Source organism: Hippocampus zosterae, chromosome 5 (genome assembly GCF_025434085.1).
Source record: "Hippocampus zosterae strain Florida chromosome 5, ASM2543408v3, whole genome shotgun sequence".
In the NCBI taxonomy this organism is placed as follows: Eukaryota; Metazoa; Chordata; class Actinopteri; order Syngnathiformes; family Syngnathidae; genus Hippocampus; species Hippocampus zosterae.
The window spans coordinates 19,587,539-19,613,334 of record NC_067455.1 but is presented as its reverse complement, the minus strand read 5'-3'; the positions used below and the strand labels follow the sequence as shown (position 1 = coordinate 19,613,334).

The 25,796-nt window shown below is 42.0% G+C and overlaps 2 protein-coding genes across 30 annotated transcripts in view; one reads left to right on the top strand and one right to left on the bottom strand.

Annotated features, from left to right (window-relative positions):
* rims2a (regulating synaptic membrane exocytosis 2a) overlaps nucleotides 1-25,796 on the top strand; it is a 155,479-nt gene that overhangs the window by 26,997 nt on the left and 102,686 nt on the right. For 18 of the 26 annotated variants that reach the window (XM_052064605.1, XM_052064598.1, XM_052064595.1 and 15 more), the window contains 3 exons: nucleotides 2,984-3,194; nucleotides 4,704-4,715; nucleotides 21,890-22,179. In XM_052064605.1, the coding sequence (XP_051920565.1) occupies nucleotides 2,984-3,194; nucleotides 4,704-4,715; nucleotides 21,890-22,179 (513 nt within the window). Of the gene's footprint in view, nucleotides 1-2,983; nucleotides 3,195-4,703; nucleotides 4,716-9,052; nucleotides 9,494-21,889; nucleotides 22,180-25,796 lie in introns of those variants that run through there. The other 8 variants (XM_052064599.1, XM_052064592.1, XM_052064604.1 and 5 more) reach the window with 3 other exon arrangements.
* LOC127600296 (uncharacterized) overlaps nucleotides 716-25,796 on the bottom strand; it is a 109,165-nt gene continuing 84,084 nt past the window's right edge. For 2 of the 4 annotated variants that reach the window (XM_052064774.1, XM_052064775.1), the window contains exon 2: nucleotides 756-1,332. In XM_052064774.1, the coding sequence (XP_051920734.1) occupies nucleotides 756-1,332 (577 nt within the window). Of the gene's footprint in view, nucleotides 1,333-25,796 lie in introns of all 4 variants that reach the window. The other 2 variants (XM_052064772.1, XM_052064773.1) reach the window with 2 other exon arrangements.

The window sequence follows — 25,796 nt, the reverse complement described above, 5'->3', positions numbered from 1 at the left end:
TGGGGAGAAACCAATTCTATTCGCTATATTATGAAGTCAGCCCAGTGTTTCGTTTCTAAGGAGACACTCCATTGGCATGCGTCATACAAAATGCATGTAGAGGCCCTTGTGTTTTCAGTAGCCTCTCAGGAGTGTCAAGAGTTCAGCATCTTCTGTAAAAGATCACGTGCTGTGTCAGTAGGAGGCCATCTAAAGGACAGAGTTGGTAACGCAATTAGACAGATGTGATATACAGTGTGTATACATATATATATAGATAGATAGATAGATGGATATGTATATATATATATATATATATATATATATATATATATATATATATATATATATATATATATATATATATATATATATATATATATATATATATATATATATATATATAGTGACATCATAATCTGGGAATATATATATATATATATATATATAGAGAGAGAGAGAGAGAGAGAGAGAGTATAATAAAAAAAAATCCTCGTCTCACCCCGCCTCGGGTGGTGTCTGTCCCTCATTCAGCTCGGGTCTATCTATCTATCTATCTATCTATCTATCTATCTATCTATCTATCTATCTATCTATCTATCTATCTATCTATCTATCTATCTATCTATCTATCTATCTATCTATCCATCTATCCATCTATCCATCTATCCATCTATCCATCCATCCATCCATCCACCCACCCACCCACCCATCCATCCATCCATCCACCCACCCACCCCTCGGGTGGTGTCCATCCCTCATTCAGCTCGGGTCCTCTACCAGAGGCCAGGAAGCTTGAGGGTTCTGCGCAGTATCCTTGCTGTTCCCAGCACTGCACATTTCTGGACTGAGATGTCCGATGTTGTTCCCGGGATCTGTTGCAACCACTCATCTAGTTTGGGGGTCACTGCCCCGAGTGCTCCGACCACCACAGGCACGACTGTCACCTTTACCTTCCAGGCTCTCTCCAGTTCCTCTCTGAGCCCTTGGTATTTCTCGAGTTTCTCGTGTTCCTTCTTCCTGATGTTTCCATCACTTGGGACCGCTACATCCACTACAACGGCTTTCCTCTGCCCTTTATCTATGATCACGATATCTGGTTGGTTCGCCATTACTATCTTGTCAGTCTGGATCTGGAAGTCCCACAGGACCTTCGCTCTGTCATTCTCCACCACCTTCGGAGGTGTTTCCCATTTTGACCTTGGGGTTTCCAGTCCATACTCCGCACAGATGTTTCGGTAGACTATGCCAGCCACCTGGTTATGGCGTTCCATGTAGGCTTTCCCTGCCAGCATCTTACACCCTGCAGTTATGTGTTGGATCGTCTCAGGTGCCTCTTTGCACAACCTACACCTTGGGTCTTGTCTGGTGTGGTATATCTGGGCCTCGATGGCTCTGGTGCTCAAGGCCTGCTCCTGAGCAGCCAGGATGAGTGCCTCTGTGCTGTCCTTCAGGCCAGCCCTCTCTAGCCACTGATAGGACTTCTTGAGATCAGCCACTTCAGTTATGGTCCGGTGGTACATCCCGTGTAGGGGCTTGTCCTCCCATGATGGTCCCTCTTCCAGCGCCTCATCTTCTGTTCCCCATTGTCTGAGACATTCTCTGAGGACGTCATCCGTTGGAGCCTTCTCCTTGATGTATTCATGGAGCTTGGATGTTTCATCCTGGACAGTGGCTCTCACACTCACTAGTCCCCGGCCTCCATTCTTTCGGCTTGCGTACAGTCTCAGGGTGCTGGATTTGGGATGGAACCCTCCATGCATGGTTAGGAGCTTTCGGGTCTTAACGTCCGTGGTCTGAATCTCTTCCTTTGGCCACCTTATTATTCCTGCAGGGTATCTGATCACTGGCAGGGCATAGCTGTTTATTGCCCGGGTCTTATTCTTGCCATTGAGCTGGCTTCTTAGGACTTGCCTCACTCGCTGGAGGTATTTGGCCGTAGCCGCTTTCCTTGTTGCCAGTTCGAGGTTGCCATTGGCTTGTGGTATACCAAGGTACTTGTAGTACTGTCCTCAATGTCTGCTATTGTTCCTTCAGGGAGTGAGACCCCTTCAGTGCGGACTACCTTTCCTCTCTTAGTCACCATCCGACTACATTTCTCAAGCCCGAATGACATCCCGATGTCGCTGCTGTAGATCCTGGTCGTGTGGATCAGGGAGTCTATGTCCCTTTCGCTCTTAGCATACAGCTTTATGTCATCCATGTAGAGGAGGTGACTGATTGTAGCTCCATTTCTGAGGCGGTATCCATAGCCTGTCTTGGTGATTACTTGGCTAAGGGGGTTCAATCCTATGCAGAACAGCAGTGGGGAGAGTGCATCACCTTGGTATATGCCACATTTGATGGACACTTGGGTAAGTGGCTTGCCATTGGCTTCAAGTGTGGTTTTCCACATCCTCATTGAGTTCGCAACGAAGGCTCTTAGGGTCCTGTTCACCTTATACAACTCCAAGCATTCAGTGATCCATGTATGTGGCATCGAGTCATAGGCTTTCTTGTAATCAATCCAAGCTGTGCACAGGTTGGTACGTCGGGACCTGCAGTCTTGTGCGACTGTTCTGTCCACCAGGAGCTGATGTTTGGCTCCTCTGGTATCTCTACCAATGCCCTTCTGCGCATATATATATATATATATATATATATATAAAGCAGTTAACACCAAATGAATGTCTGTATGTTAAGCCCTTGGATGTTTTTTTTTCTTTCCACCTTATGTCCACCTTATGTCAGTGCTCTATTGGCATTTTGATGATGCTTCTAATCATTACATTAGGTGTACACAATCCATTTTTCAACAGGAAGCATTATCATTAGATTCGTCAGTTTGATCATTTGAATGCATAACTGAAAGTTTTGCTGTTTATCATAAACACCTTTTTGAATGCAAAACTACATCAGAGAAACAACACTTTTTGAAAGACTCCAACTCGAAACATTGCTGTTAAACTGGGTGTCTCAGTCATCGTTAGACCTTTATAACACATGCCCTCCTATCTGCCCACAGGAAGTTACACCAGCAGTTTGAATCATACAAGGACCAGGTCAAGAAGATGGGCGATGAGACAAAGCAGGCTCAGGAACAGAAGAGCGAAGCCCCAACTTGCGGGATATGCCACAAAACCAAGTTTGCTGACGGCTGTGGCCACCTCTGTTCATATTGCCAAACGAAATTCTGTGCTCGATGCGGAGGACGAGTGTCTCTGCGGTCAAATAAGGTAACACTGGTTTGCATGCCTGAAAATATCCATTAATATGGACACACATGCAGATGTCCTGCCCTCCGGAAAATTTCTCCCTGCGCTACATAGTGACATCATAATCTGGGAATTGAGCCAGTGGTGTCTCTCATTGTAACGCATACTTTTTTCAGTATTTTGCCCTCGAGAAGAGACTGTCGACAACATTTTTGTTGTGATTATGTTCACTGTTAACTCAATGGGCTCTGTTTTTGTACCAAGTGCAAGTCTGGCGCGAGTTGCGGCGTAAATCTCTCTAGGGGTATGATCGAGTTTTGGTATTTTTGCAGACCCGTTCAAGCCACGGCAGTGTGGCACGTTTTAAAAAGGGCATTTTGCGCGGATGTGGGCGTGAACAAAGCTGACTTGTTTCACCACCACTTAGAGCAGCTCCGCTTATTTCTGTTATATTCTGTGCACGAGAGGCACGCTGAAGACACTGATCTGCTTGAGTCCTGATGCAGATAGAGGGGTGCAAAATGTCTTCACAAATATATCATAAAGAGGAAAATAATCATGCGTCCAATTAATTGATCTCTGCCATGATTCCGAGGATTTGATACATCTCAGTGTCATATTTATAAATAAAATACATTGATCCCCAGAGCTCTTAATCTGCATATCAATCAAATTCATCCAAATTGCCCCCAGCGCAAAACTTAGATGTGGTTCTTGTAAGTGTAAAGTTAGGAAAGTAAAGTTTACACACGGCATGAAATTGTCATGTGCGTCGGCCGCATGTCAAAGCCCCTTGGTGTGCCGGAACACCCAACATTGCAGAGAGAGATTAAACAAATTCCCAAACAAACGCGTTGAACTTTGCACTGCCAAGAAAGTCGGCATGATATTTTCCCATTTCGTTACACTTGAGCGCAGCTCTACTTTCTACAAACCCAATTCCAATAAAGTTGGGACATTGTGTTAAAGTGTTGCAGCCATAAAATTCTTAGTTATTAAATGTTGTGTATTCAATGAAATATAGTTTGAACATGATTTGCAAATCATTGTTTCCTGTTTTTATTTATGTTCAACACAACGTCCCAACTTCATTCAAATTGGGTTTGACAACTATAGAGCCCTATGTGTTAATTTCCAGTTGTTGTTGTTGTTGTTTTTTTTTTTACATATTCATGCAGAATTTAACTATGGTTGCTCAACTGTATTTCACCATTGGAGGATACTACCGGTATTCCTTGTTCCACCCCCCTTCTCCCCTACCGGTGAACTACATGAGTGCTTTTTGTGCCTACCTACTATATGTACCCAAAGCGACTCAGTCCAAGATTTTAACATTTGATGGGTTTAAATATTGATCATGAGCTTAAATGTTTCTGTGCAAACTGATCCACTCGAATTGCTGTTCGAGCATGTGACTGTCCTGCCAGCGCCTCTTACTGACACTCACAATCTTTCCCTCTTTCTTCCTCACTTTTATTTTCTTCCTTTCTATCTTTCTACTGCATCCCCACTGTCATGGAATTGCAATAGGAGGACAAAGTGGTTAGCAACATCTTTTTCTGCATTTTCTGGGAGTGTGTCTGACACATTGTTGTTCCGGTGATGTGCAACATACACATCCAGCAGCCAAAAACAGTCCGACACCAACAACAACAATACTGAAAAGCAGTCTCTGTGAGTGCATCACCTAATGCTGGAATAAATACCGCAGCCCAATCAGAAATATCAGTCATGTTTCAATCATTTGATTGGAATTATCTCATCAATGTATCATTCTGGAGAAATACATTGAGGTTTGGAGTAAAAACTTAGCGAACCTATTATGCTTATGAAGTTAAACCATAGATGTGATGAATGAATGCTAACATTGATTAAAATGAAAATATACGACGTGTGTTTGTTTTGTCTGGATGAACAGATTTTGCATCAAGGCGTTGAATGATGTGAGAGATATCGATTTTAATAAAAGTTGTAGTTCTTACATGATTTTGCTTCTATTTGCCTCATGCCTGCAAAGAGTACTCAAAAGGTTTTGACGCCAAAAAATCTGAGCAATACACTCAAAGGTATTTTCTTTTCCTTTTAGGAGATAGTTGGGAGATCTGCACGCCGGTCATGGCATATTTGTGGGGTTGGCAAATAGTCCGATGAAAGTGCCACTTAGTGAAAAGAGGCAATGACACCTGTCGCTCAGTAGTGTTATGGCCTTTTTACCCTCAAGGTCAACCATCAATACACAGTGTGCTGGCGTTAAATATTAATGTGATGTTGTACCAAATAGAATCTCATGAATGGGTTGATGTGTACAGAGACAAGAAGCTACAACTCCTGGGGAATGCATAAACAGTACAAGACTTGACATTTTGCCAGCTTTCAAGCACATTTGTATGATGCACACACGTGCGTACGCATGCGCGCGCACGGATGCGGACACACACGCACACACGCACACGCACACACACACACGCAAACGCACACGCACACACACACACGGCTAGCAGTTTTCCAAGCCTCCTTTTCAGAGGCTAAGTGTTCAAGCTTAATGCTAACATACAATGTGAAACTTCATCGGTGGGTTAATAGAAATTAGCCCGGCTACTGCCGTCATTTACCAACTGCTATTTCAGCATAAACACGACAGTAATACATCGAAGCAGGGATAATTCTTGGAACAGAGGTTTAATGGTGCTCTAGACAGCTCTACTCATGCTACAAAACCTGGAGGAGAGGGGACTGTTCGTGGCAGTGGTGTAGCACTTCACTAAAAAAAAAAAAAAAACAACTAAATTTGCTTCGGAATTCTGCAGGGAAGTTTGTGAATAAAACAAATCTGATCAAGGTTATTTCAATGATGACAGCGCAAAAAAAAAGCATTTGTAAAGTACAAACATGGGGTAAACCCTAATATCTGCGGGAGGACGTCTTTTGATATACACCAGCTCCTCAACAGACACGTTGACAATATGTATATTTCAGAAGTGCCTACCAAGTTGTGTACCACTTTTCTTGAAAGGCAGTCTCTCCCTTTTCTTCATCTCCTCATACAACGCAACCAAGCAAATTTAGTCGTAACACATGATGTAATTAATAGTAATGAAAATGTCCTGTCTAGAAAGACATCCACTGATATATGTTAAGTGTCTTTGTTCTTTTGAATGTGAGGACAGACATAAAAGTGATAAAATAATTTACTGAACACTAATGCAGTACAAGGTCCCTTCGCTGCTCAGTCTCACTCTCTCTGAACCATCAACCAAAAGGCAGGTAACCAAGCTATGCGTTTAATGTCTAGTAAGATATTGAAACTGATACATTGATCCAATGTCCGTCATTAATGCCTTTATTTGACTGAGGTTTGCAAGTTTGTGTGCACTACAGACGGATACCAAAATATCAATATTTTGATCCAGAGTGTTTAAATTTAACCCTATTCGGGACAGCGGTTACTACAATAGACATCTTACCATGTTATCAGGTTACGGGGTGAATGAAAGGGTGAAGTATCAATCCTCAAGCTAAAGTATTGCTATTCCCAATTATTTTCTTCTATTTTCTTTATCTCTGTTTTTAGTCTATTTTTCTGCATACGAACTACAATTTCCTTCCGCCTTCTGCATGCACGTAAGCACAGGCGTCTGCTCCCGCCCTAAAAATGGGCTGGATCCTCCTATGCACAGAGGCATAAAGTAGCTGTACATTAGTGAGACATCATTGACATGGAATAAAAGTTGGCTAAATCAAATATGAGCAGAAAATGACACTGATAGATAGATTAGAAGTATTTCAGGGCACATTCACTCTTTTTGCAAAAAAAAAAGCTTACAAATGAGCTATCAAACAGTGCGACAGTTGTTACTGTGGCCTCTTCCTTCTCAGCTTGAACATTACTCCTATCGGCACTGAGTGGCGAACATTTGCAAGTGGTGCATGCTGTCATGTTTGTCAGGGATCGTTCGTGGTCGCAAATGTTTATCAAACGTATTGCGAATGATTGCACCCTTGAGCGAACCCTGATGTGAACGTGCATTTTGCTACCTTCTCCAACAGTCGCAAATGTTTGCCCTTGATTGGGATAGGGGCTTTAGTGCTGGTTGGAAGTGTCTGTCACTTAGCTACCTTTGGTGCTGCTTATTTGGGATGATCCGAAGATTTTCTTGCTCTGCCCCGCCATATTGTGGGCCGTCCATTCAGTTTGTAATGTGTGTCAGTGAAGGAGCGAGCCGTGGTGAAATTTGCCCTTTTCCCCTCCCTTACCCGTCTGTCGACTCTGTCAAGCTGTGGTGAGTGAGATCTTGTTCTGTGAAACAGCATAGAATGTTTACTAGTAGAAGTTGATGTCTGGAGTCAACAGCAAGCAGAGCCATTGCTCTGTGGAATTCGATACACTGGATCTAAATTTTGAAGGCTCTTTCAGTGAATACTCATCTTATGTTACTTGACTTACTACATTAAAAAAAAAAACACACGGAAGAAGCGAACTTGAAATATTTTATTTGGGGGGGGCATTCGGATTTTTAAAACCTTTGCTGTATCTTATATACAGTACGTGCGAATGTTTTTGAAGTCCTCAGAATGCCTACATGCCCTGGTGGAGTTCACTGCAAGTTCTCTCATGCTTCCTCTAATGCGGCTTCAACAGAGCCCGAGGAACCTACAGTCTCCAGGGAGGAAGTCATTTGTGATTAAAGCAGCTCTTGAAATCCCTAAATGTGCTTCTTGCCACCTATTTTTGTAGGATTATATCTGAAAAGAGCATTTAGTGAACTTAAGTCCTTTGACCCATTAGAACACATTATGTCATATCATATCACCATACAAAATGAAATGCGTTTTGTATGACCCCAGGAATTTGTTTCATATTGTAGCATTTTCTCTTCAAAATCAACCAATATATTTAAAATTAAATGTGTTTGTCGCTTTAACCACATACAGCATAGATTACATCATTGTAAGCAATCAACATACAAATCGTTGTTCCTGCTGTGGTAACCATATGGCCTAGTTTACAGTAGCGGTCTCTAAGTTTGTATGGACCAGGCAGGGCAGAGGTTATCTTGAGTTAACACTGGCAATGGTGCTAACATTGCTGTTCTGAGTTGCGTGCGTGTGGTTGTAAAAACAATGTCGCTCGTGATCTGAAGCAATGCTCATTTTCAAGACCAAATGTTGTTCATTCTGCGAGTGGTCGGCAACCAATTCAGGGTGTACCCCACCTACTGCCCAAAATTCACCTCGGATCAGCTTCAGCGCGCCTGTGATCCTCGTGAAGGTAAAGCAGTTCAGATAATAGATGGATAGATATTGTCCAGTGTTTGTTTCCATTCATTGGCGTCTCTCGATTGTGACTCTTTGTCATTTCCTCGAGCTTAAAGTTTGAACGTTTGGTATTTGGTATATTATTATTCATGAGTGAAATATGAATGATAAACAGAAATAGTATTGTCTTAGTATATCATCCCAATATCAAGTCTAAATATTTTCACCTTTGTCGGCTTGACATAACACCTCATATTCGCTTTATAGGGAGCCTGGTAGCAAATGAATTGTTTCAAAATGCAAAGGAATCTATGGGTACGGGGGTCGGCGGGTGCCCTGACATCACATCTGCATTTGGTTTTATTCTGGGCGTGAAATGGAATTGAACATTCTTATTCTTACTGGATGTGAACGCGGCACCATTCCTGTAACTTCATGTCATATTTTTGTCTCTGTGACTTCATCCTCTTGCAGTTGTTTGAGGACAAACTAGACTGTGAGTGCGCTGCCAACAAGAGTGGTCACAGCACACAGCGAATGACAAAGTGCGGAGCAGAAACCTTTTCCGTCAGTGTGCAGCACTGCCACATTGCTCGGTCTTATTGCTTGATCGTGGGGGTTGCCGCATATAAATGAAGCTCACTGATGTAAACGGCAGGCTGACCGTGTCATGGATGAACTAATGCGGCGGTGGTGGAATGCGTAACCTCATTTGACGGCTTATCGCTTGATTCACATGCTTCTTTACGAGAGTGGTCCTGACAGTACTACAGATCGGCTGGAACTGGAAATCTTTATTTTTAGTCAAGTATTTGGATTGTGACATCACACTGGTGAAAGAAAGTAGGGCAGAGACTGCGGTGTTGGTTTGATCAGAGCGGATGTGGCCGGTCGAGTCTCCGGTGTAACCTTCACGATGAGCTCAGCAGCTGGTGTCTGGACGTGGAGCTGTCCGTGGTCCTGAAGGTCGGAGGAGCGGGTTTGTTTGTTAGGAGAGATGCAGACAGCCAGGCTTCCGGAGTGATTGAATCGAACACTCCGTGTTTTTCTCGGCAGCACAATGGGTAAGCTGGCAAATGACAATTTTAATATTTGATGCTCTGAATTCAGTTTACTGCATACATGCACAGTTGCATTCGGTTATTGGTAGAGGCAGGTTCACGTGTTCATGTCTTATTGTAGCCTTTCAAACTTGTCAACCTTTGCATGTAAAATAGAAAAATTAAAAAACAGATACTGATGATGGTGTGTGTGAGCAAACCACATATTCGCATGTACAATATTGTTGTAAATGTATTCCCAGCTCATTCCCGTGTGTTTGAGCTTCAAACAGGGGACATAAATATTCATGAAGTCTATTATTATTGCACAGACTAAAATTAGAAGCTCATTAAAATGTAATTCACCACGTGCAGTCACCAGTGGATCATGTGATTGGAGCTGCTTGCCTTGTTTTCATCATCTGCACATGCAGTGCATCACACGACAGCGTTATGGAGACCCTTTTGCTTTTGAAAATACCCCAAAGCCTCATTTTACGGGCAGAAAAAAAGAAAACACAAACAAGAACTAAGTAGGCTTAACACGGAGTATTATTTATATTTAGATAGGTATGCCCTGGAGCAAAGATGCCTGGGGAGTCTGTATACAACGATAGTCTTTTAAATTCATTATTCATTGGCTGAACAACCAGCACAAAGTGACTGCAGCTCGCCAGTTGTGGCGATAATTTTCTCCGGAGTGTATTAGCTCCTATCCTTATTGATGATTGCAGCTCATCTGGGCGCGGTCCAGCCCGGGATGTTCTGAGAAGGGCTCCGCTCCCTGAACAATGAGTCTTTTAATGAGAAGTTCAGCTCACCTCAGTGCAAGTAAAGGAGAGATACGGCAATGCAATATGATACCTCTGACAGCTCATTTAATGCCTCATCAATATTGCATCAGATGGCATCTCCACTCTTAATTATTTTGGGGACTTTTACAAAGATGTCTCTCATCAAATGTGTCTGTCACAACAGTACGTGATACCTGTAAAATACTCGATCTTCCTCGCTTTTGAATTAGATTCACACAGCACTGATGATAACAATGTCTTGGCCTTTTCAGGAAATCTTGCTTGATAGTTACAATTTCATGCATGTCAAAAGACACGCTTTGATCCGGGCTATTGGCATAGTCCCGGGTTACAGTATTTGCAAGTCATTGACAAGTATCAGAATCTGAATAATACACTCAAGAAATGTGTCTCTGGTCGTTTTAGCCACTCCACAATTATAGCAAAGAAACCACTGAAACAAAATACGCATTTAAGGCATAAGCACACAAAGTGCGTAGTCATGAAGCAATTGACCATTAGTGAGGTAGTACTGAACAGTGAGCGTTATGTAAATAATGCAGTTATTAATTTCCTCTGTATGTTAGTAAATCAATCAGAAATGTTTTTTTGTATACAATCATACTTACCATACCTATATTATGTCTCATGAAGAAAACATTCAGTTTTGATAAAGTCTTGCCAAAGGAAAACAAATGAAAAAGACATTGAAGACATAACCTCCCTTCTCGAGATAAATGAATGTGATTGATTTGATTTGACACGGAGACCGGCTCTCAATGTGAGCACCCAGTGAATACCTGCAGCAATAGTGCTGATTCACTCTCGGTTCATGTGAAGTCGGGTTTGCAGTGCCGTTAATTGGCCACAAGGAGCCGCTCACTGCTCTTCGCTCCTGCTCGGCGCTGAAAATGTTTGCCACCCACATGGGAAATGTCAATATTAAAGACAGCAAAAAAAGGGGCTTGGAAATGATCTTTTTTATTTATTCATTTCTTTATTTGTTTTAATGTGATATTGTTATATTACTTATACATATCAGATTACATATTACTGGTTTTAAAAACATCTGTCATTTAGAACACCTCTTTGTGCAGTGACATGCTTTACCAAGTGCAGCCGAAACAACGATGGAGAATGTGTAAGTAATATTTTGGCACCAGATGTGTGGTGTTGTTCTGTGTCTTGGTATATAGGATAGAGCTCATTTGTAGGGTATACACTCTATATTGTTGTGGTTGGTTGTGTGGTTAGTGCGAGAGTTTTTAGCTTTCTATTTTTAGCTGCAGGTTCAATGACTATGAAATGTGCAAACACAAGGAGAAATGGCCCTGCCTGAGGGCTGCAGCCCCCAACCCCCTTCCTGCACTCAGCCATGAAGACTTAATATGAAAGCGGGTTGGAGGCGAGTGTGTGTGTGCGCGTGTGTGTGTGTGTGTGTGCCCGTATGTGTCTGTACTGTATACAGTCAGGTCCATTAGTGTCGGGGCAGTGAATTCATTACCATATGTTTGCTTCCGTGCACCACCACAATGGATATGAACAAAAAGTGTAAGCGTGTGATATTTTACCTTTAATTCACCGTGTGTGTCCCCCCCCCTCCCCCATCCCCACTCCAAATATGAATTGAATAAACAATCGAGAAAATAATTAGCAATTTACATATACACATTGACCGGATTGTAGGCACCCCTCTGTTGATGGAGGAACGCACGGTGTCAAGTCAAGTATATTTGAAGAGCCCTTAATCTCAGAAAAGTCTCAAAGGTCGTCACAAACCCGCAGTTGACTAATATTAACGATGTTCCTTGATCTGGTCACAGGAATAACCTGAATCTGAAAAATATAATGATCAATACAAATATAATTTAATAATATAATTTAAATTCACAGATGAAAATCAGACATTGCTTTTGAATTGCGATTCAACAGAACTATTTAAAATAAACTCGTGAAACGAGCCTGGACAAAAATGAGGACACACTTAATATTTTGTTGCACAACTTTTTGAGGCATTCACTGTAGTCAAACGATTTTTATCATTTTCAGTAAGACCTCTGCACCGCTTAGCAGATATTTTGGCCCACTCTTCACTGGCAAATTGCTCTAGTTGTCCCAGGTTTTTCAGGGCGCGTTCTCCATACAGTATGTTTCAGCACCATCAACAGATGTTCTGTAGGATTTAGGTCAGGGCTCCTAGAAGACCACTTTAGAATTGTCCAGTATTTTGTTCTTAGCTATTGCTGGGTGTGGTGAGCTGTGTGTTTTCTGCCGTTATCTTGTTACAAAAGAGCCACGACCTGTGACCGAGACCAAACTTTCTGACTTTGGGCAGCATATTTCTCTCTCAAATACGTTGATAGTCTTGAGATCTCATTGTACCCTGCAAACATTCAAGACAACCCTGTGCCCGATGAAGCAAGAAAATAAGAGAGCCCCCTCCATGTTTCACTGTTGAGACAGTGGTCTTTTATTAGTATTCTTCATTTTTGCATCTATAAGCATAGAGCTGATTTGCCTTGCCAAAAAGTTCCAGCTTTGTCTCATCTTCCGTCGGAAATTCTCCCAGAAGCTTTGTGGCTTGTCAGCATGCAGTTTGGCAAAGTCCGGTCTTGCTTTTCACCGCCCTTTGCTTGACACATTGACAGATGGTGCAATCTGACACAGATGTACCTTGACCTTGGAGTTCACCTTTAATTTATTTGGAGGTTGTTTTTTTTTTTTTTAAACCATTCTTAGCAGTGGTGCAGTGGGGATTTTTAAAGTGGGTGTACGCGATTCCGGGATGTTCGATATATACATACAGAACATCAATCATAGGCTACAACACCATTTTAACTAACATTAAATTGAATGTTTTACGACTCCAAAACAATCACAGGCCAACGTTATTAAGCATAACTCGCATTAGAACAATGATCAACAAACATTTCAATAAAAATTGAATGTGGCGTCGGGAGAAGTGGGTGGACGGCGTACCCCCGCGTACCACGCCCACTACACCCCTGATTCTTAGTTCCGGTCTCTTAAATTTGTCAGTAATTTTCTACTGTGGCCATGTCCAAGAAGGTCGGCTACCTTCCCATGGATCTTAAACTTCTGAATAATATATGGGACTGCAGTCACAGGAATATTAATCGGTTTGTCGATGGACTTGTAGCCTTTCACATTAACATGCTGGTCTATAATGTTCTTTTTAATCTCCGAGACAACTCTTATCAGTTGTTGTCTTTGTTCTGTTATGTTTCGATCTGGTTACGTTTGGTTTTGATTCCTCATGTGCCCTTTTTTCGCCACCTGTTCTCGTTCCTTGTGTGTAACCAATTAGCCCCCTCAACCCTTTGTGTGTTGTCCAGGTCTTTCTCCTTGTCTCATCACTTAGCTTGTATTTAGTTCCCTGAGTTTCTGTCAGTCTTTGTTGGGTCATGTGAGCTGTGAGTATGTGAGCTGCCATGTTTTGTTTCCTGTTATAGTTTGTTTTGATACTTGTGATTTCCAGGCATTTTTTTGGAGTACTTCGACTTAGTGTTTTTTTTTTCCATTGTACTCCTGTGTGTATTTTTTGTTGAATACATTTTTGTCAATCCAGTCTGCTCCTCCCTGCTTCCATGCTTTTTGGGGTCCTACTGTTCAGTGTATTGTGTGTTACACAACATATCACAAGCGCAATGACTGCATGTCACCCTTTAAGTAGACCGACTGACAGATAACATGTTTGAACACATCTGTGATGCTACTCAACATAAATTGGTTAAACATGGCGCAATGATCAACTGATTTCTTATTTTATATTAACTGTTCATATATTAGCTTTTTTAGAGCCACCACCGTTTTTGTCTATTTATTTAAATGTTTCTAATTTTTCCCCACATGTTTTTTTTTTCCAATCAGAAAGACCAGTGTCACTGAAAAGAACTTGAATAAAGGAACAAAATAGTGTTTAAATGTTGTCAATATGTTAAGAATTAAAGAAGTTGTGTTGCCTTGCCTCCAATTCAAAACAATGGAATGGCCTGAGACCGAGTGTGCGGCTGTGTCGGGACAAGTCGGAGCAAAGGGAAGCATTTTGAGTCATGATGAGCACAGGTATCGACTATGATTGCCATAAAAAAGATTTAAAAGGATCACCACAATATTTTGGATTTTATGGACCAGAAGCATTTTTGTCAGTTTACTGTAGTGAGCGCCAATGGTGAGGAAGACATCATGTTCATAACATTTAAAACATTAGCGCCGTATGCCACATTTGCAGCCGTTGCGGTTGAAGTTGACATCAGTAGAGATGTTGACATAAACTTTGAAGACTGATCGGAGTCGATCGAGTGATGTGATGCTTGTTTAAATTACCGGTAAGCGCCCCAGTCACGTGGTTCCTGTGCAGTGGGAAGTTTTTGATTTGGCTGGCTCGTACGTCTGCTTTAGAGTAAATAGGACTATGTCCAAACTCTGTTAACAAAACGCGACCAAATTTATTACTGTGTAGAGACTGATTTGCCGCAGAGCTTTTGAGATTGGTCATTGCCTCATGTCTGAAGCGACTGAGTTTGGAAAGTAGTTAAATGTGACTGTACATTGTTGCTAGCCTCTTTTTTTTATGTCATCCTCCTACCCTGCTACATGAGTAGGATGAGTAGTATAGCGGGATTGAAGTATTTATCATCTAAGCTGCAACAACTGGCATTCCCACATTCTTGAAGTCTGTAACTATAACAGAAAATGTAGTCTCGCAAACTGTTTCCATGTCTAGAAAATTTTGTTGTACCAGACGTCATGTGCATAATTCAAGCAAAAGTACATGTGGCCTAGGACGAAGGTGCATAGCATGATTCCGACATCACTGTACGTTTGTGCGGAAGTTGATCTTGAACGTATTCATCTGTTTGTTATCTTACCTTTTTTTGTAATATTCTATCCTGTTGTGTGATGGAAATACAACATGGTAGTTTGAGATTTCGCCTAAATGCGAGTGATGTGTCAGTGCTACAGAATTTGCTGAACCACAATTTTAGCTCTTCAATCACTGCAGCCCAACAGATTAAAGTAATCATTTTTAGACACACTGGCTCATTTGAGTTAATGGTCTCACTTATAGTCTCCAATTTTTCGGCATGCTTTGCAAAAAGTTGACTGTGGTTCATCAGTGAGGAAAACTTGCCCCAGTGGCTGGTGGGTGTTCGCCGATGACTAATGTTTGACCTAAGAGCTCTCGCCATGACCTCGGTTAAAGACGCAGTCATGGCCTCGCTGACTCCTCTCCACCGGGACGCATAAAGCACAATTTGTAGCGTCTCATCTTCCATTGTGTCAGGACAGTTACAGCCTATCTGAAACATTGATAGCTAGTCATAAATGCCCCATGTGTCAATAACACATAGGCTAGTACATGATGCCTGCAAGTGCACAAGTGTCTGAATTGAAAATATAAGTGCCTTAGTTTATCATTGCTCGGCTGGTTAGCGCGTCGGGATCACGGTGCAGAGGTACCGGGTTTGATTCCGGCTCTGGCCTTCCTGTGTGGAGTTTGCATGTTCTCACCCTGCCTGAGTGGGTTTTTACCGGGTACTCCAGTTTCCTCCTACATTCCAAAAACATGTGTGGCAGGTTAATGGAACACTCTAAATTGTCCCTTCGTGCAATCATGAGTGTGAATGATTGTGTGTATGTGTGCCCTGCGATTGGCACCCAGTTCAGAGTGTAATCTGTCCACTGCCCGAAGACAGCTGGGATAGGCTCCAGCATGCCCCGCTACCCTTGTGAGGATGGATGGATCATTGTTGATAGCTTCGTTAAACACGTAGCCATATCCAGATCTTCTTTTCAACGAATCAGAAATCAAAACAACTTGCGAATGAAACATGTACCAGATTGAATTGTTGAAATATGCAAGCACACAGAATTTGGACATTACAGGAAATCCTTTGAGAAGACCACAGCACATTACATACTGTACAGATGCTAACTGTATCACTAATGTCAATATAGCTTCAATACATGCTCTGAAAGCGGGAGAGACAGCATTCAAGTCCTGCTTGCGCTAATAACAGTAATGCACTGACTCAGCACCGAGACTTTTAAGAGGGGCGGTTTGGTTGCCAGTGCGTGTGCGAGTGAGGGTGAGTGGTGTAGCTATCGCTGTTGGTTAGTCCTCCGGATGTGTGGCCGGTCAACCATTGGCCTTTCTCCCTGTGTTGACTGACAAACTTTAAAATAAGATATGATCACCTGAACCAGACTTTGACATTACACCACATCAGTGTTTTTTCAATCTTTTTTGATCCATGGCACATTTCTTTCATTGAACAAATCCGGCGGTACACCACTACCTCAAAATGTGAAAAAAAGATTATTTTATGTTATATTGTTACTGTAAGTGTTTTTTTTAACATTGAAAATGAACGCAATATTCTTAACACATTGAATAGGAATTAAATCAACGCCAATCCAATATGTGGCGCATTCGTTTTAATGGCAAGTAAAATATAGTCAATTAGAACTTTAACTTGCTCAGGGTCGTATTTTTTTCTGTGTGACAGCCGATTCTTTTTCTCCCGGTTGTTTGCGCTCTCCCACAGTATTGTACCAATCACTTTTCCCATCTTGAGTCTTTGTATAATTCCAACATCATTCAAATGACTTTTCTGCTGAATGTGTCGTTTGAGGTAGTCCAGCTTCCATTTAGTCCGTATTTTTCCATCGGAAAATTTGCTTCGAGCTTAAGCTTTGCTGCATTGTTTTGCAGAGCAGACTCTTTTTCTCCGTCGAAAAAGAAAACATGTCACCCAGTTTCATTGCCTGTTCTTCTATTGACACATACTCCGACAGCGATTCCAACTTAAAAGAACCGCAGTTCATTCTTATTTTGTTCTGGGGAGTCGACGTACCATGTTCACTGCCCGGTCGTTTAGCCATGATAAAGGAGTAGCATTAAGATAAGATGAGCATTTATTTGTCCCACACACCATGCTGCCTGACCAGCAGACAATGCCATAATGGATGGCCGAAGCCACCACCGAGTTATAGAAAGTCTTAAATAGTGACCCTTGAACCCCAAAAGACCTCAGTTTCCTGCTTAGGAAGAGTCGGCTCTGTCCTTTCCTAATCAGGACGTAGACCAGTCCCGTTTATTGTTTAGAAGAACACCCAGGTACTTGTAGGAGGTCACCCTCTCTATGTCCATACCCTGGATGTTCATCGGTGCAGGTGAGGACTGTTTCCTGCAGAAATCCACAAACCAACTGCTTAGCTTTCCTAGGGTTGATCTGGAGGTGATTCTGCTGGCACAAGTCCATAAAGTCCTTCGTCAGTCCCTTGTACTCCCGACCGTCTCCCTCTGTAATGAGGCCTACACTCGCAGAGTCATCGGAGAACTTCTGAAGGTGGCAGTTTGGAGTGGTGTGTCTGAAGTCCGAGGTGTAGAGGATGAACAGGAATGGAGCCAGAACAGTCCCCTGCGGCGCTCCAGTGCTGCAGAGAAGCCTGTCCAACTCACAGCTCTGTACCCTCACGTACTGCAGCCGGTTTGTGAGGTAGTCTGTAATCCATGCTGTGAGATAGTGGTCCACTCCGGCGTTCTGCAGTTTGTCTCCCAGTAAGTTGGGCTGGATGGTGTTGAAGGCATTAGCGTCACTTATCACTGTTATTGTTATGGAGCAGAGAATATGCGCAAGTACTGTCAATGCCGTGATTGACTGCATAGCGTCATTGCATCGTATCGTGTGATTGGCTGGGCACCTGTCACTCACTGAATTATACAGCAAATTGATACAGAAAAATAAATTATACATCGAATTAATTTACAGTGTGTTCACTGCGCTGGATAGGTTTTCATGTGCGCTGAGAGTGTGTGACAAGTGCGCAGTTGCGTAGCTTAGAGGGAACATTGGTGCCGTTGCATCTCCAGTAAACGTAAATCTAAATGAAAAATACTTTTCATTTTATTGCTTTGCGTAGGAAACTTCGCTTGTCTCGAAGCATCAGGCAATTTCCTAGCTGCTGCTGCTGCTGCTCCCTACTGGTATGGAAGAGTACTACTTGATTACTCTTCCAGGCGATCAACCACACAGGCATACATATTGTATAATTTCCCATGGCACACCTGACAATATCTCAGGGTTTGAAAAACACTGCAGTACACTAACAGGTACTGGGACTGGGACTTAGCCTGTGCGTGTCTGCGCGCGCATGTGTGTGTGTGTGTGTTTGTGCGTGTGTGTGCGCGCATGTGTCGGTGTGGGTGTGCGCACATGCGCTCGCACTCGAGCATAATGATCAAGGCTGCTGTCTGCTCTTCGATGTTTGAAGCTAATGTACTGAGCTTGGTGCTGCAGCCGCAAAGTAGTCCAGATTAAGAGACGGCATCATAGAGCAGTAAAAACTTCATCTCTAGTATTTGGAGCGCTTAACTAAAGAAGTTTGTATCTATAATTTTCCATTCATCATTGTAAAGTACATTAACTGTAATTGCATTATGTGCTACCCTTATATACTGTGCCTTCATTAAGTAATCTCAGCAACAATTAGCGTTCATGCGGGAGCTTTGCTGAGGCAGTACTGTATGTGAATCGGAAAACTAAAGGTAATGGCAACGTGATACAACTTCAAAAATGTGGGTGGGATTGATCACGCCTGGCCAACCCAAGCCGCTTAAAGATCAAGTTTGAGCTATGCTCAGAGATGTATGAAAGACTCACAGACTCAAAATGTGAAAAAACATTGATACAATGAAAACTTTTTTTAATTATGTGAAAGGCTGCTGCATGTGTGAAAAAAAACCATCATCGTTCCCTCATCAACACAGATTGCCAGTTTTTGAAATGTGTTTTGTGGGGTGGAAACCTCGTTTTGATTTTAAAAAGTAGTCACCTGTTGTGACACAGTCGATTATATTTTGGAATCGAAAAGACTTTCATTCATCAACAGTGGTCTGCATTTGTTTTGTGAACAATTTACATCTCATACATTTACAGATAATTCCATTATTACTCATCATTGAAAATTGAACATTTAGCAAATATAAAAAGTCTCCATACCCTTGTTCAAATGCCACATTTTTGTGACACAAAGAAATCAGATCAAGCTAAATAATTTCAACTTTTTCCACCATTAATGTACTCTACAACTTGTACAGCTCAACTAAAACTGTTTTTTTACAAAGCGCAAGTGCATAGAAATTGCTGAGATATTGTAGTTGCACAAGCTTCTACTGTTCTGGAATAAATCTGAAACAGCTTCTGACAACCGTAGAAAACGAATTAAACAAATTAAAAAACTGGTTCGACAGAAATAAATTGTCACTTAACCTGAAAAAAATCGAAGTTAATTGTTTTTGGCACAAGACCAATCAAACACCAAACTAAAATTATGGTAAACTCAATTGAAATAGAAAGAGCGTATGAAACCAAGTTTCTCGGATTAGTAATAGACTCAAAACTATGTTGAAAACCACATATCGATAACGTAAAAAGAAAAATAGCCAAGACCGTAGGGATCCTCTACAAAACCAAGGAAGTGCTAAATAAGAGATCCTTGTACACATTATACACTTCATTATTATTACCATACATGACCTACTGTGTGGAAATATGGGGAAATGCCTGCAAAACAAACACACTCCCTATTCTCAAACTACAAAAAAAAGCAATTCGAATTATTAATAGATCAAAATATACGGAACCCACAAATCCACTATTTATCAAATTAAATACGATGAAATTTTATGACCTGGTTGACTTTAAAATCGCCCAATTAATGTACAAAGCACACAATAACCTGCTCTGCCAAAACATTCAGAAGTTTTTTGAAATTCGAGAAAGCAACTATGAATTAAGAGGTACCAACTTATTCAAAAAACTCAAAACAAGAACAAACATCAAGCAAAGAAGTGTATCTAGCAACAGTATTAATCTGTGGAATAATCTCGAAACGGACCTGAAAATGAGTAAATCGCTTGCTGAGTTCAAAAACAAGTTCAAAAAAATAGTACAAACAACCTACATCAATCAGAGTTAAAATGATAAATTCTAAACATTAAATATAATGATAAAACTAAGAGAACTAGAACTAAGTTGATAAATAGAGAAAGGTATTGAAATATCCATTATGAATACAAGAGAAAATTGACACAAGAGTGCCAGGTGGATGTATATAATCCCGATACAAACCAAAAGTTGTAAAAATATCACGGTTAAGAGTAAAGTATGAGCCTTAATGGAGACTTCTTCTTACTTTTTTCTTTTCTGATTGATATAAAAATGATTTAGTAGATATAAACATAACGGGGTAGGACTAGATAAGTTTTTTACTTCATCCTACTCCCTTGAACATAATAACTGTTGAATGAAGACTGATTTCTTTCTTTTTACTTTTTTATCTACCTTATTGTCTGTCAAATTATTACTGTATATGTTTTATGTTCAATAAACAAAAAAAGTGTGCACACCATCTTATAACTATATACTCATACTGTATATGGTAGTGTCAAGATTAACCAATAACATTCAAACTCACATGAAATTGTGAGTCGGCACCCAACTGTGACCATTTGAAAGTGTTTCTGATTAACCCCAAATAAATTGTAGCTGCTCAAGTGGCCTTTTCTTGACAATATATCGCGCAGTACAAGCCATGGTCCAAAGAGAGCATCCGCAGTATCACAAAGATCTCATTGTTTAAAGGTATCAGTCAGAAGAAGCGTACACGATAATTTCCAAGGCATTAGATGTGCCATGAAATACAACGATGTCATCAAGTTGAGAAAATATGGCACAACAGTGACATTTCCGAGAACTGGACATTCCTCTATAAGTAATGAAAAAAATGAGAACAAAACCGGTTCGTCAAAAATCTGACAGGGATATAGGAGATTCAGGTATTTCTGGCAAGTACTGGCTGTTAAGTACATGTGACAATCTCCCATCTTCTTCGTATGCTGTGCTACAAGGTAGGGTGGCAAGACGGAAGGCTTATTCTTCCGAAGAAAAATATCCAAGCTCTGCTCCATTTTCCCAAAACACACTTGAAATCTACCAAATGCACGTGAGAAAATGTGTTATGATCCGATCAAACCAAGTTGGTAGTTTTTTCTCATAATGACATATTTGGCGTGAACATAGAACACCATACCTACAATGAAGGATTTTCTCGGCAGAATCATGCTTTGCGGCTGGTTTCTAAAGCTGGAACTAGAGCATTGGTCGAAATGAAGGAAATTTCAAATCACAGTGAGTATTAGCAAAAAAAATGCTCAGGTTTTTGCGAGGAAACCCCCCAGAAGCCTACTCTTCTGAACTTCTAACTTGGGGTTAATAAGAGGCAGTTGTGAAGTCATGGCAGGTGTGTGCTGACTCCCATTTAACATGAATTTGCATGTGACTGGTAAATTCCAAACACAATCGGCGACTGTAACAGGGAATGCAACTTGCGTAACCTCACTATCTCAGTTGTTTATTTTTACTCTTGATTTTTTTTTTCACTTAGCGGTAAGTCATCCAAAGAAAAGTTTTGAAATTATTTATTCTGATCTCATTATTTTTATGTCACAAAAATCTGACATTTGAACATGGATATACAGAATTTTTACAGCCACTTTCCATTACACCGCTAACATGTATCTTCTTCCTTCCTATAGGTGATGTGGGTATGCAACTTGTGCCGAAAACAACAAGAAATCCTCACCAAATCGGGGGCATGGTTTTATGGCTCGGTGCCTGGTCAGGCGCGGGCTGTATTTGAAGGCGGGCCACAAGGAAAGAAAGCCAAACTGCAGGACCCTTCGCTATACCCTTACCGGGCAGCGTCAGGGGACTTGACACCAACGTCAGACAGAAGTAGACGTCACGGCGGGCTCCTGCCCAGACAGGCGTCCCTCGACAACGGCTCGCTGAGGTACTCTGGACATGGCGATACACCCATAGACAGGTTAGTTTCCAAAAGTAACGACACGTAAATGATACAATATGCATGGAGGGATCAAAATATTTTTAGATCAGTTACATCGGAGGTCCCCAACCTTTTTTGCCCCACGGACCGGTTTCATGTCAGACAATATTTTCAGGGACCGGCCTTTAAGGCAGGATAAATACAACAATATAATGATATGACCGGCATGAAAAGTGTGGTATTTTCAAAACATAAAAATAAACATTACACGAGGAACACCCTATCTGGCCGCAACATTCTCTGGTCGCTCTGGTAACGTTTAAACGTGCCTTCAAAATAAGATACGTCGCAACTAAAAAGTGCATGAAAAATATGACTCACCATTGCTGCTTGTTATGCAGAGTAGGCTTGGCGCATCCCCTTGAGATAAAGCCATATTTGAAATAGGACTCCTGATCCTGTCTATTAAATGTAGCTTTCTCTTTCTTGAAAGTGGTAGGCTCCTCTTCTGTCTGTCTCCTGGTTGTGCCTTTTCCCCTTCCTGAAGCAAACTTTTCAAAGACGTTTGTTTTTTGTGCGGTAACCTATCACGTGACCGTGAAGCGCGCATTCACCTGCATCAAGAGTGACATACTGTAGACTGATATAACAGAAAATCTGGTATTTTTTCACAATAAAACATCTTTCAGATTCCGAAACGAATAAAACAGAAGTAATTTAAATTATTTATTCTTTCTGTGCAGCCCGGCACCAAATGACCGGTCCGTGGCACGGCGGTTGGGGACCCCTGAGTTAAATGGTTATTTTTTATTTGATGCGTTCAAAATGATGATGATAGACAGTACTATACAGATGCTTCATGGAGGTGTCTGGCTAAAAGAACAGAAGGCTATTCAGAAGAGTGCTTCTCGCGTATGAGGGCAGCTTTGCGGTGTTAAATATCCAGACGTTGCAGCCATTGGACAGTAGATTCATTAGGTGCTGTGAGGTTCAAGTTGCCATCTGGTGGTCGATGAATGAGACAGTAGTAGGGGAGATGTTCTGCAGTTTGGAGTTCTGGTCCACAGTCGCAGAATGGTGATTCAACGAGACCCCATCGGAACATGTTGTCGTTGAAACGGCCTACCCCAGTTCTTAGGCGGTTGAGTCGTACCTAGACTTTCCGGGGTAGCGTTGAGCCAGGTGGGGGTTCGGTGTTGGGTTGGACCTTGAACTGGTTGGTTCTTGCAGTTTTATCCCAACTACTTCCCCACGCTTCCAGGATGTTAAAGTTGGAATCATGAAGTTCTGCAGCATGATGAGGAAAAGGGTGGCGAGATTTTAGCCTTTGGCGCTTTTCAGGTTGTACCTCGGCGATCAACTGGTTTAGGGCATGGTTTTTGTCCAGCAAAGCATGTTGAGCAAGGCAGTGGGTCACTTTTTCTCTACGTAAGCTGGCTGGGGCAATGCCTGCCAATACTGGTAGTAACTCCGTGGGGGTGGGATGCAGACATCCGGTGATTATCCTCATGGTGTCGTTGAGGGCAACATCAATCTTCTTTGAATGGGTACATCGGCACCACACTGGTGTTGCGCATTCAGGTGTGCTGTAAGTAAGCACAAGAGCACTTGTACGGAGTGTGTGAGTGCTTGCACCCCAGGATGAGCCAGCTAGGTGTCTCAGCAGATTGTTTCAAGCTGTTGCTTTGGCACGAAGAGCATCTATGTGCAGTTTATATGTGAGCTGTCTGTCGAGCTTCACTCCTAGGTACGTGGGGGATGGGTTATGTGGTAGTGGAGTCCCATGCAAGTAGACAGTGAGTTGGCGCTTGGATTCCATGTTGATTAGGTGGAAAGGTGTGGTGGTAGTCTTTGCCAAGCTCAATTTAAGTCTCCATGTTCTCAAGTATTCCGCTATCAATGCCATATCAGCAGTTAGTTATTCTTCCACCATGCGCCAGCTTTTGTGGGAGTAGCATGGTGCAAGATTGTCAGCATATCCATATTGATGAGACTTGGTTTTGGGCATATCGCTGATATACATGAGCATAGGCGAGAGGCATGATCCCTGTTGTACTCCATTTCTCAAGCAGTGGGGTTGGCTGCGTTGTCCGTCGCTGGTCTTGAGCACAAAGCTTCGGTTTGCCAGAATATTGCTCAGGAAGCGAACCATTTGCTTGTCCAGAATCATCTGGAGAAGCTTCAGTATCGGGTCTTGATGCCATACAGTGTCATATGCCCCAGTTAGGTCAACCAAGATAACTCCAGCCTTGTTTCCCTTCTCGGAAGTACTGGTCAGCTTGATTATTTGCTGGGTGGTAGAGTGTCCATGTCCATGTCCATGTCGGAAGCCAGCTTGTTCTTTAGGCAGCTTGGGGGTCAACCACTGAGTCAAGTCTGGTCAGGAGAAGTCGCTCCACGATCTTATACGGAACACATAGCAGTGAGATAGGGCGGTAGCTCCTTGGGTCATTGGGAGGTTTATGTGGTTTCAGCAAGGAAACCACAGCAGCTTTCCGCCAGATCTTCGGTATAGACAGGTGCTTCATACAGGCTGAGAGGTATTTGCATAGCCAGTTCATGCATTTTAGGCCACAATATTTCAAGAACTCAGATGGAATATTATCAGGGCCCTGGGCTTGACAGTCTTGATCTGTTTGATGACAGAGGTTAGCTCTTTGGTGGAAAAGGGAGCTGAAAGGAAATCATCAATGCTTGGAGTATTCCATAATCTGGTGCATTCTTGTTTCACTCGGAGGTCATGGACTTTGTCAGCCTCTTTATACTTTCCATTAGCTAATAGCTGATGTGCAATCCAGTTGGCAGTGACAGGGCAGCATTTGGGTTGAGAGCTGCGTCCTGTGAGGCGATTGAAGGTCTTCCAAGCTACTCTGCTGGAGTGAGTGAAGTCTATGCTTTGGACCATGTCTTCCCAACGTTTCTTACGGTTCGCGTTGAGGCATTGCACTAGGTCGGTGGAAGTATTGGTTGCTTCTTCACTGTGAGCAGACATGACATGAAGAAGAATGCTTCATGTGTGCACTGTTGGTGCAGAGCAGTGACTGAAACTGTGCCTCCTTGCAAGCCACACATCAAACTGCTTGTCCACATAAAGCCTATAAAGGAGAAACAGATACATAGACTGTGTCTCTCTGCAATTCTTCGACACCCATCCACCCAACCCACTCTCACATACCACACAAAATATGTAAGAAAACAGTGCTGATGAACTGCTGGTGGATGGAGGGTCAAAGCTCACAGGTTGACTCGTTTTCGTTTGATCTTGTTGGCCAGTTTAGGTTTTACAGTGCTTTAGGTATTCAACTTAATTCTATTGTTCAGAAAACGTTTTTTCTTATTTCATGTGCACTGAATTCCTTTTCGGGGACCATTGACATGCTGTACTTGCATGGACTCTAAAATGTAGTTCCATGTCATGATATTGTTACCATGTAAGGCAGTACATATCCACCTGGTGGCTCCTTCCTCTTTCTTCTCTCGAAGCTATGAGCATTTGAAACACTTGTAGACACCTCTACAAAAAAAGCGTTGCACGCTTTTGCTCACCATCCATGTTTATAGTCTGGTATTAGTTAAACCTAAGGCCATGGTGGTGGAAGAATCTCCCAGTATGTATGTATGTATTCATTCATTCATTCATTCATTCATTTGTGTTT